The sequence below is a fragment of the Dermacentor albipictus genome, chromosome 9 (genome assembly GCF_038994185.2).
Source record: "Dermacentor albipictus isolate Rhodes 1998 colony chromosome 9, USDA_Dalb.pri_finalv2, whole genome shotgun sequence".
Classification (NCBI taxonomy): domain Eukaryota; kingdom Metazoa; phylum Arthropoda; class Arachnida; order Ixodida; family Ixodidae; genus Dermacentor; species Dermacentor albipictus.
Genome location: NC_091829.1, coordinates 122,119,082 through 122,131,347, shown reverse-complemented (window position 1 = coordinate 122,131,347; position 12,266 = coordinate 122,119,082). Strand labels below are relative to the sequence as shown.

Sequence of the window (12,266 nt, the reverse complement as noted above, 5' to 3'; positions counted from 1 at the left end):
TTGAGAAGGACAACACTTTGCATTTACAGCAGCGAGAAAGACTACTAAGGAAATAAAAGTATCGTACACAATACGATACAGTGGTAAAGAAATCAGTCGAAGATATTAAAGGACATTAAAGTGAATGCGCAATTTTCGAAACTTCAGCTGTTTAAATTGAACTAGTCTTTAGGAAATATGTTCAGCAGTCTGCGTGTGCGTAAGACCAAGACTATGAAACACTTGTATGGTAAAATAAGCTGTTGGACCGCTCCTTAACACTGTAACACTGTGAAACGAAACCTGAAATCATGTTTATGCCACTGGACGTTTGATCAGGTACTTCATAATTTGCCTCTAGACATCTGTCAAACACTAACAGTTATAACAATATTGGTAAACTCACGTAGAACTTCCTTTGTATTTTACAGTGAACACACCGTAAGAACCAATGAGCAGTCGCATATCTTGCAGAAAGTAATGGTGACCCTGGAAAGTGATAAAACCGCTTGGATTATTTCAACCTCGAAGGTGCGTCAGCAGTAGGCGTGCTAGGCTCATCACCAGGTTGGCATTTCTCAAGCTTACTGACCTCAACACGCAAACACGCTGCCCTTTATATCACTACAAGGATGGCCCCTCATTATTGCCATGACAAAACCTGACCTCCAGGGTGCTCGTTCAAATACATTCCGTATTTTACCACACGGGCGTTTATTTCTTTTTTCCGATGAATGCCTTTCATCAAATTACCACTGTTGTCAAGTCACTGGATTCGCAGAAGAGGCGCTTGCTTTATTGAAAACTTGATTAACTTGATCGTTTTGTTCGATAGTCAGGTGGCCCTTTAATTATCTGATTGTGTCCTCTGTTAAACTTGTGAACAGCTGCGAGAACTGCTGCTTGTTTTGGAATGTTTTGCAATGGGTGCAAAAATAGTGACCGCAATGAAACATCGCCTACCGTGCCTCCAATAAAGGTGTTACTTAAGTACTGTGATGAAATGAATTCTCAGGGTTAGCGTGTCGCAACCACGATTTCATTAAAATGCACGCCATAGTGGGAGCCTCCTGAATGATTTTGGCCACCAGGCGATTTTTTCTCCCAATGCACGGGACACCGGTGCATTTTTAGCATTTCGCATTAATCGAAATGCAGCTGCCGCCGCCGGGATTTGATCCCGTGACCTCATGCTTATCCCCGCAACACCGTAGCTTCTAAGTCATTGCGGCGGGTGAGTGCTGCGTTTTATCGGGGCGATAGGGCTGTACAAAAGGCAGTTATAACTATATTACTACGATTAGTATTCCGTGGGAGACTTGCCCACTTTGCGACATGTTTACAACTTCCTTCACTCATGAGACCAGTAGTCTACCAGCTTGGGGCACTAACTAGCCAAGAAGAATAAAATTAAAAACTCGGGTGAAGCCGGCGGCGGCGATCTGGCGGGCGGAAAGAAGCAGAATGCCAAGAGCGTCGCAGCGCTGTTCGCCGACTGTTGCAGCTGTTTTCAGTTGCTTGACGGAGTTCTAATGCAACACTTTGGGCTATCAGGCTAACCATGTTGGACGTCTCCGGATCGCCGACCTCCGAGTATTGGGACATTTTTGCATTTTGTCGGCATTATTATGCGGCTGCCGCAAAGGAGAAAAAAATTCGCTCTATAATTAGCGTTTATTCACCTTCTTTAATGCAGCGTAGAAATTGAATAATCATGAAGGGTGTCAGAACCAAAAAGGTAATTAAAAACTGAAAATGGAGCATGAGAAGTAGCAGTGAAACCAATAAATATAAGTATTCATTATTATATTCATTATCATCAGATGTTGCTGGTGCTTTAGCATTGCAATTGCATGTAGGGTCTCGATCGGAACTGTCGTAATGGCCGTTTCCTTTTAGCCTGAAATATAAAAATTTCTTATATTCTAGAGCAAGGCAATGCTAATCTGCAACCTTGTTTAAATGAGAAGGACAATGCTAACATGTCAACTGCTTTACGTCAACTTTCTCAAGAACAGCGGACCACGTTAGCACATTTTGGGATTCGCAAAGCACCACGCACAGCTAAATACGACCCCGCGAAACACATAAGCTGCGGCGAGTGGCCTGCTTTTGCCCCCCCCCCCCCCCCCGCAAGATGGCGACTTCGCGGCTTCACTTGGCGGGCGCTCCCTGCACTTCAGAAGTATTTCTTTAACGTCCTTGGCAGTAGTTGGCGAGATCGCGCAATCATCTCGCTTTAGGAACGTTGGCTTTCGCTCTCGTGATTAGCCGGTTACGTGTTTCCTACAGCGGTCGCCTGCTAGGCGACGGGGAAGCGCCGATTGAACGATGCCTACTCGGTGACATAGGAGTGCGCATTTGAAGTAACCATTCTAAGAGCGATACGCTTTGCGATCCAGGCCTAGGTGATTGTGGTCGTGGCGTGGAGGAAACATGGGCCACTTACTCGAACAGACAGCTTGCGGTTGCCTGGTGCTGCAGACAACTTGGAGAATGCTCATGGGATATTAGAATGTACCCATTCTTCGCCAATCCCGCAGATAAATACTAAAAAAGGATGCAAAGCTTGGGACTTAAAAAAAGCCCTTAAAGACAGGTTTCGTAAGCGCTATAATACCCCTGTTACACGGGCACTTTAACGGCCGTTAAGGAAAACGGCAGTTGACCTTAACGGCCGTTAGGCGGAGTTACACGGCAGCGCGAGCGCCGTTGGAAATCCAACGGCGATTGAAATCAACGGAGCTCGCCGGTCTCCGTTGCGCCGCCGCTTCCGTCCGTTTCGTCGTGCAGTAGACAAGATGGCAGGCCCCAGCAGCAACGTGTCCGCGCTGCAGGTGAGCGCGCCGGCGCAAAAGCGCTTTGCTTGGACAGCGTCACTGACGCATTTGCTTATTAACCTGTGGCAAGATCACCTGGCCGAACTGGAAAGCGTCCACACACTCCTTTGCCTAGCAGACATCACCACAGCGAGTGCAGCGAGGCTGCGACATCGCCTCTCGGCCGCCTTCCGCTTCTTCTTGATTGACGCTTTCTGAATGCGCACAGCTTGCAGTTCAGCCCTTTTTGCAGACGACAAGGCCTCGTAGTGCGCAACCAGGAGAAGCTAATCGGGTGGACAATCACGGTCGCAATCATAAGGTAGCCGGCTAACCGCCATTCCGCGGCTGTTCTGGGGTGCGCGTCGCAAAGTCGTACCACGTTCAACACTGCACCTGCTGAATCGCGCTGACGGTCACTCGCCGTACGAAAGAAAAAAGGATATGCACAGTGAAGCTGCGGTTAGTACAAGCGATGAAACGTGAAATGGGACGCTTCACCACGTTGAAACCACAACAAACGCAGCCATTTTGCAACGCCATGGATCGGATTGGATCGGCTAATTGAGCTTCTTCGCTAGTTTTGCAAACAACTTTTGCAAATAGTTAAACAAACACATTGTACAGCATGTAGCGCAGAAAATAATCGGAGAAACAAAATTTTTTTAGAGTTGGCGAGGTAAAAAGTTCAAGAGTCACGTGATCAATCGTCGAAACGGAAGTGAACCGACTGAGCATGGAAAGTGCCGTGTGAGCGCTGCCACCACCGTTCCGTTCCCACTGCCGTTACGGCGTTCAACTGCCGTTTGCGTTAACGGCCGTTGCGAGTGCCCGTGTAACAGGGGTATAAGAAGGTTTTGACGGATAGTGACGGTTTCCTGGAGCTATATTTTACATTTATTTATGACATACTGCAGGCCGTGAGGCCCAAGCAGGTGTGGCATACGAAGATATAACAATGTTAAATTGCAACGACCCAATTCAAGCAAAACGAGCAGTAGGACATAACTCATTACAATACTAATAAGTGCTAAACAACATGGTCACTTATATGGTCAATAGAATCCACAGAGAAAGCCAGCAAAGAGTTCCAATCAGTGCTTGTCTGAGGAAAGAAATAATGCTGAAATAAAGGAGACTGAGCAAAGTACGGGGCAAGAGAAAGGTGGTGGGAATGTCGGGCTTGTCTATTGTTGTCGATAGTGCTATGTACGGTGAAGAATTTAGCCGAAATTTCTGGTTAATTAACGATCATAAAATTTTAAAACGAAAAAAAATTGGGACTGGACTGAAGGGTTGGAATTACATTCTATAAGATACTTATATTCGTTTACTTCTGTAATTAGTCCTGAACCTAGTGAAAAAGAGAACTTCAATGGCTTGAGTTTTCTAGTAACGTGTAGTAGAACTGTCTCTTCTAATTTTAGTTTCATACTCTCACGTGGTAGTGACGTTAAAGAACACAGTAGCAATACTGTGAAAGACAAAACAAGCTTTTATTGGGTGAACCTGTGCGCACAACACAGGCTACACTTAATGTACAACGAGAGTGGCGAACACAGTTGGCGATCGTCGAAATTTTGATCAGCGAGTCAAGCGCGTCGGCTTTTAAGATCAGTCGTCGAATGTTCCAGAGCAATCGCTGGGACCCGCATGCCTTCCACAAAGTTCTACACCATTGGCGTCGCGCATACATGCAATCAGATTGCACAAGCTTCGGCGAAAACAGACAGCGGATAGAAGCATCGACAGCATTCTGGAAACTTTCGATACATTTAGACGCGTCCTGCGCGGAGCGATAACATTTCGTGGACAGTAAAAGCGCTCACTCGTAAAAGATAAACGAGTTCACGTGTCAATTCCGCCCTCTCCAAAGGCATCGTCTCGATGTTGCAAACATAATAGGAGAGTATAACACAAAAGTACACTTGTTAAACACAGTAACAACAAAGAAACAAAATCCAAGGTGACACGGTAAAAAAACCATCAAGAGTTCAGCAATGCGACGTCCCCAAAGTTCATTCGCCCTGGTGAAACGGCTTAAGACGCACAACATGAACTGCTTCAAGTCGTTAGCGGCGCCGTTGAGAATACGAAATGCCGGCTGGCACGACCTCATAGTCCAGTTCGCCAACACGTCGGGTGATCTTGCAGGGTCCGAAATAGCGCCGCAATAGATACTCACTGAGTCCTCCTCGACGTATTTGAGTCCAAACCCAAACATGGTCACCAGGCTGGTACAGGACGTAGTGTCGTCGGAGGTTGTAGTGTCGGCTCTCGGTATGCTACTGGTTCTTAATATGTAGGCGGGCGAGATGTCGGGCTTCTTCGGTGCGCTGGAGATAGGTGGTGACGTCAAGATTCTCTTCGTCGGTCAAGTGCGGCAGCATGGCGTCGACACTCGTCGTCGCGTTCCTGACGTAAACCAGCTTGAACGGTGTGATATGTGTTGTTCCTTGCATCGTCGTGTTGTAAGCGAAGGTTACGTACGGCAGGACGGCATCCCACGTCTTGTGCTCGTCGTCGACGTACATTGCTAGCAAGTCAGCGAGGGTCTTTTCAGGCACTCCGTGAGACCATTCGTCTGCGGGTGGTAGGCAGTTGTCTCCCTGTGGCTTGTCTGGCTGTATTAAAAGATCGCTTGGGTGAGCTCTCTGCTGTAAAAGAAGTTCCTCTGCCGGTGATGAGGAATTCTGGAGCACCATGTCGCATCACGATGTTCTAGACGAAACATTTTGCCACTTCGGCTGGGCTTCCTATCGGTAGAGCTTTAGTTTCAGCGAAGCGGGTAGGATAGACCATCGCCATGCCGATACACTTATTTCCGGAAGTTGATGTCGGAAATGGTCTTAACAAGTCCATCCCGATCTGCTCAAAAGTTCGCTAAGGAGGCTTGATCGGCTGCAGTAATCCCGCTGGTTTTGTCAGTGGTGTCTTGCGTCGCTGACAGTCTCGACATGTCTTGACGTAACGGGCGACATCGGCGGTTAGGCGCGGCCAGTATTACCTTTCTTGTATCCTCGATAGCGTCCGAGAGAAACCGAGGTGCCCAGCGGTCGGATCGTCATGTAGGGCATGCAGTACATCTGGACGCATCGCCGACGGAACAAGAACGTAGTTGGCGTGGACTGGTGAGAAGTTCTTTTTCGCTGCTAGGTTGTTTTGAAGCGTGAAAGAAGAAAATCCGCGCTTAAATGCCCTAGGGACAACGTCGGTGTGCCCTTCCAAATATTCTACGAGGCCTTTTAGCTCCGGGTCTACTCGTTGCGGTTCAGCGAAGTATACCGCGCTTATCATTCCAAGGAAGGCGTCGTCATCCTCGTCATCTTGCGGCTGCGGGTCAATGGGGGCGCGTGATAGGCAATCGGCATCTGAGTGTTTTCGTCGGGGCTTGTAAATTAAAGTGATGTCGTATTCATATAGTCTCAGGCTCCTTTCAGTTAGCTAGAAAACACAACGCGTGATGGTCGGTGACCACTTTGAATGGCCTTCCATAATAATAAGGGCTGAATTTCGCTGTAGCCCAGATGATGGCGCGGCATTCCTTTTCACTCGTAGAATAATTGCCGTCCGCTTTTGACAGCGACCGGCTAGCATAAAATATCACCCGTTCAAGTCCGTCTTTCCTCTGGACTAGGACGGCACCGAGTCCTAGGCTACTGGCGTCAGTGTGGATTTCGGTATCGGTGTCATCGTCGAAGTGCGCAAGTACCAGCGGTGACTGCATCCGTCGTTTGAGTTCTTCAAATGCATTGGCCTGTGGTGTTTCCCACTTGAACTCAACATCACATGTAGTTAGACGTCTCCACGGCTCAGCGATGCATGGAAAGTCCTTGACCAAGCGCCTGGGGTAAGCACACATGCCAAGGAATCTACACACTGCCTTCTTGTCGATGGGCTGCGGGAACTTTGCGATGGCAGCTGTCTTCTGGGGGTCGGGGCGGACTCCAGATCTGCTGATGACGTGGCCTAGAAACACAAGCTCGTTATAAGCGAAGCGGCACTTTTCCGGCTTCAGATTAAACCCTGATGACCTGATGGATTCTAGTATTGTTGCAAGCACCCGCCGTGGTTGCTCAGTGGCTATGGTGTTGGGCTGCTGAGCACGAAGTCGCGGGATCGAATCCCGGCCACGGCGGCCGCATTTCGATGGGGGCGAAATGCGAAAACACCCATGTACTTAGATTTAGGTGCACGTTAAAGAACCCCAGGTAGTCAAAATTTCCGGAGTCCTCCACTATGGCGTGCCTCATAATCAGAAAGTGGTTTTGGCACGTAAAACCCCATAATTTTTTTATTGTTGCAAGCCGCCTGAGGTGATCGTCGAAACTTCCGCAGAAGACGATGAGCTCATCCAAGTATACGATACAGGTCTGCCACTTCAATCCTGCTGAAATCGTGTCCATCACGCGCTGGAATGTTGCAGGCGCCGTGCACAGTCCGAATGGCACAGCCTTAAACTCGTAGAGGCCATCTGGGGTGATGAAGGCGGTCATTTCGCGATCTCTTTCGTCGACTTCTATTTGCCAATAGCCAGACTTGAGGTCCATCGACTGGAAGCATTTAGCGTTGCAGAGCCGATCCAATGCGCCGTCTTTTAGTGGGAGGGGGTGTACATCCTTCTTCATGATCTTGTTCAGACGACGATAATCGACGCAGAAACCTAGAGTTCTGCCCTTTTTTTTTACCAAGACTACCGGACATGCCCAGGGGCTTTTTGACAGCTGGATGATGTCGTCGCGCAGCATTTCGTCGACTTGGACTTGGTGCCTTATTGCCTCACGTTCCCATGTAGAAACTCGATAAGCGCTCTGGCGGAGTGGTCGAGCACACTCTTCGGTTATTATGCGATGCTTTGCGACGGACGTTTGTGGAATTCTTGATGACGTCGAAAAGCACTCTGTATCCTCGAAGTATACTTCTGAGCTGTTGTTGCCTAATCATGGGGAGAGATGGATTTATGTCGCAGTCTGGTTCGGGAACTACGATCATCGGGGTAGATGCGGCAAAATCCGAGAGGACAAATCCATTGCTGGTTTCCAGAATTTCTTCGTTGTATGCGATCGCCATGCCCTTGTTGATATGCTTGGACTCCTGGCTGAAGTTTCTCAGCAACACATTCGGGTTTCTTCCGTGCAGTCGAGCGATTCCTCTTGCGATGCAAATTTCGCGCTAGAACAGTAGACGTTGCTCGCCTTGGATGACGTCTTCTACGTCAGCAGGTGTAATAACTCCTGCATTGTAATAACAATGCAGGAGCGAGACGGGATGCTCACTTGATCTTCGAGCACACTTAAGGCGCGGGGACTAGGAAGGCTCTCCGGCGGTATCGCTCGATCTTCCGACAGCGTTACCGTCTTCTACATCAGGGTGATGATTGCGCCGGGTTGGTTCAGGAAGTCCATGCCGAGAATGACGTCTCGTGAACACTGTTGGAGGATAACGAAGGTGGCAGGGTAAGCCCGGTCATGAATGGTAATTCTTGCCGTGCAGATTCCAGTCGGCGTAATGAAGTGTCCTCCAGCGGTGCGAATTCGAGGGCCCTCCCATGCAGTCTTAACATTCTTCAACTGGGCGGCGATGTATCCACTCATGACGGAGTAATCAGCTCCTGTGTCGACCAAGGCGGTGACTGCATGGCCGTCGAGAAGCACGTCGAGGTCGATGGTTCCTTCTCTTGCATTACAGTTCGGTCTTGGCGTCGGATCACGGCTGCGTCGCGTTGACCTGTGGCTGCTATGTGACGTCGTCAGGTCATCTTTCGTCGTCGTATTCTTTGCTTCCACACTTCATCGAGACGACGAAGTCTCGTTATGTCGTCGAGGTAGTTTCTTCGGCGTCTTCGTCGGCAGCGGAGGATCTTCGTCAGTTCCATGAAGAGCAATCGCACCTCTATCGGTTGCTGCTTTTAGTTTTTCGGATATGGGCTCGCTGACCGGCCCCGGGCTGGGCCAGTGTATGGTCGGCGCTGCGGCGACAGGTAGCGGCCTGGTGACGGCGAACAGATTGAGCGTCGAGGGCTCCACTTAGTGGTGGCGAGGTAGTCTGCGTTATTGCGAGTTTGGTCGCCAATCTGTGGTCGCGGCGCTTTAACGGCGAACCCTGGGAGTCCCATCTCCCGGTATGGGCGTCGTCGGTAGATGTGCCCGGCTTCTCCGCAGTGATAGCAAAGCGGATGGTGGTCGGGGGTGCGCCAAACGCCAGTCTTCCTTGGAACGCCGCGTGAGGTGATGGGTTGGCGTGCTGGCCGCGCGGGTGATGAGGGACGACTAAACTGTGTCGTCACTGTGCCCTGCCGTGGGCGCGGAGGGTGAACGTGACGGCGGGCTACAGCGGCGTATGTCATCGTTTGCGGCTGAGGGTGTGGCGATTCAGGTGATACTCCTAGTTTTGCTTAAAAGGATAGAAAGTTGGCCGAGTTGGTACGGCAACATGATCTTGGATTTTAGCGCGAAGTGACACTGACACAGACTAGGAGCAGTAGCACCACTCGTCCTGTCTGCTACTAGTCTGTCTCCGTAGTCTGTCTCTACTAGTCTGTCACTTCGCGCTACAATCCAAGATCATGCTACTCCAAGTTGTTTTTGGAGCTCCTCACGTACGGCGTCGGCAGTCGAAGCCACTTGACGCTGTTATGATGGGAACAGCTTCTGTAGCTCCTTCCGCACGACCACTCGGATAGTCTCGCGCAGCTTGTCGGTGGCCAGTGATTGAATTCCGGCGCAGTTTGTCGATTCCCGGAGAGGTGAAATTGCCGGTTTCGCATGTCGAGTGGCTTCTCGATGCTGGTGGCCTCGCGAAGAAACTCGTCGATGGTTGTCGGTGGGCTTGATACCATTCCGGCAAAAAGTTCTTCCTTCACACCACGCAAGAGCAGGCGGACTTTCTTCTCCTCGGGCATTTCAGGGTTGGCGTGGCGGAATAGACGGCTCATTTCCGGCGTGAAGATCGTGGATGTCTCACCAAGTAGCTGCACCCGGCTTTCTAATAGCGCTTGGGCTTGTTCTCGGCGTAGGACGCTCGCGAATGTCGACAGGAAGCCGCTTCGGAACAGGTCCCAGGTCGTTAAGGTGGCTTCTCGGTTCTCAACCTACGTCCTGGCAGCGTCTTCCAATGCCAAGAAGACATGTCGCAGTTTGTCGTCGCTGTTCCAGCTATTAAATGTAGCGACTATCTCATACGTCTCAAGCCAGCTTTCCGGGTCCTCGAACGTTGAACTGCGAAACGTCGAAGTCTCCCTGGGCTGCTGCAGCACGATAGGGGACGCTGGAGCTGCCATTGGGCTGGATTTGGTGGTGGTCTTCCTGGTCGTCTCAGGCAAAAGTCCGTGCTCTGGGGTAAGTCCTTGCAACCTGCGGACTACCTCGCTGGTCCTTGGCGACGTTGGTGTTGTCTTCCGTCTGTGGGCTTGGGTCACGGCTTTGTGGGGGCGTCAAGTACATTAATGCAAAGCACCTCCACCAGATGTCTCTTGGTAGTGACTTTAAAGAACACAATAGCAATACTGTGAAAGACAAAACTAGCTTTTATTGGGCGAACCTGTGCCCACAAAACAGGCTACACTTAAAGCACAATGAGAGCGGCGAACACAGCCGGCAATCGTCGAAAATCTGATCAGCGGGTCAAGCGCCTCGGCTTTTATAGACCAGTCGTCGAATGTTCCAGACTAATCGCTGGGACCCGCATGCCTTCCACAAAGTTCTACGCCATTCGCATCGTGCGTACATGCAATCAGATTACGCAAGGTTCGGCGACAACAGTCAGCGGATAGACCTATGCATAGCATTCTAGAAATTTGCGATACATTTATACTCGTGTCACACGGGCAACTCGGATCTCCTTAAAGCTTCCTTCCCTTAAAAGACCGCAAAGGAGTTTCACCTCGAAGGAGTTAGCTCCGTGTCACACGGCCTATAATCGAGCTTTTGAAAGCTGCCGCAGGGGGCCCATTAGGCACTGCTCACCTCGTACGCAGTCATCAAAGAAACACGTTATATATCGCTAAAAAGTTGCTAAACGTGCAATCGCGTTGACCAAAACGAAAAAAAAATGGCGCAGTCAGGGCAAACGCAGCAGCCATTCCGAGAACGCCTGATTCGAGAGTCGAATGTAGCTGCTCAACTCAAATATCTTTGTCAGTGCTCAAAAATATTATATTATGTGCAATAGAAACAGTTATAATTGCTGGCAAAAGTGAAATAATAAAAATGAGGGTGATTTCTTGACTCGAAATTCAAGCACGCTGGGAACAAGAGTACTCCCTTCAGTCTTCAAGGGAGATCTTCCATCTCCTTTCGCTAGGAGCTTCCTTAAACTTCCTTTGCTAAAGGACTGCCGTGTGACACAGCACGCATCTCCCTCGAGATAAAGACGCCCTTGGTTGGAGTTGAAAGGTCTTTAGCCGCGTCCGTGTGACAGGGTATTAGACGCGTCCGGCCTTGAACGATTACATTTCGTGCGCAGTAAAAGCGCTCACTCGTAAAAGATAAACGAGTTCACGTGTCAATACGCCATCTATTGCTCCACGTGATAATTTGTGAAGGGCTGTGTTTAGTACAACCTGATTATCGGCTGACCCGATCTGATTGAATATAATGCAGTCATCTGCATACTTGCGAATCTGCACAGGTTCATAAATCACATTGGCAATGTCGTTACAGTATAACAGAAATAGCAGCGGCCCAAGCGCACTGCCCTGGGGCACGCCAGATGTGACCAGAAGGGCTCAACAATCTTCACCGTTTATAGATACACTTTGGTTACGCTGAAAATCGGGCAGTTTTAGAATCTGAAGTTTCTCGATTAATTTCTTATGTGGTACAAGGTCCAAACCCTTGCTGAAGTCCAAGAAGATTAAGTCTACCTTGCCAACCTGTCAATCCCGGAAGCAAGGAGGTTAAATACGGTGACTAACTGTGTAATGTCGAAAACCCTTTCCTAAAGCCATGCTGGCCTTGCGGCAAATCGCTATTTTCCCGAAGAAATTTTGAAATGATGTGAACCACAATATGCTCTATGAGCTTAGAACAAGAAAATAATATAGATATGAAGTGGTAGTTGGACAAAGAAAGCGGGTCACCTTTCTTCAGAAAGAGAACCACATGTGTCATCTTCTAATCGTCAGGTATGCATGCAGTTTTAATCGAAGCTTGAAATATTATAAGGAACTTGCTCAGGGCTTCAGCGAAACGCCGAAGAAATGCGCCTGGAATGCCATGAGAGGCTGTGTACCATAAAGCTATTCCAATATGTTTTTATTCCAATCTCTTGACGTCAAATTTGCGTGACCGCCGACGCAAGCATCGGGCAGTCGCCCGCAGGGTTTTCTGAACTAACCAATCAAAACGCTCTCCTCGTTCATAGGAGGTCACGTTTGCTTGCTTGAAAAACGCATAGCATTGCCTACACTGAGCGGCTTGCCTTATCTAATTGGCTCACAAGAGGCCAGGAGCACGCTCAAGTGGAGAG

General features: G+C 49.3%; 1 protein-coding gene across 3 annotated transcripts in view; it reads right to left on the bottom strand.

Annotated features, from left to right (window-relative positions):
• The window catches only part of LOC135912586 (uncharacterized), a 254,346-nt gene that overhangs the window by 36,144 nt on the left and 205,936 nt on the right, over positions 1 to 12,266 (bottom strand). For all 3 annotated transcript variants that reach the window (XM_065445081.2, XM_065445082.2, XM_065445080.2), the window contains exon 7: positions 386 to 468. In XM_065445081.2, the coding sequence (XP_065301153.2) occupies positions 386 to 468 (83 nt within the window). The remainder of the gene's footprint in view (positions 1 to 385; positions 469 to 12,266) is intronic.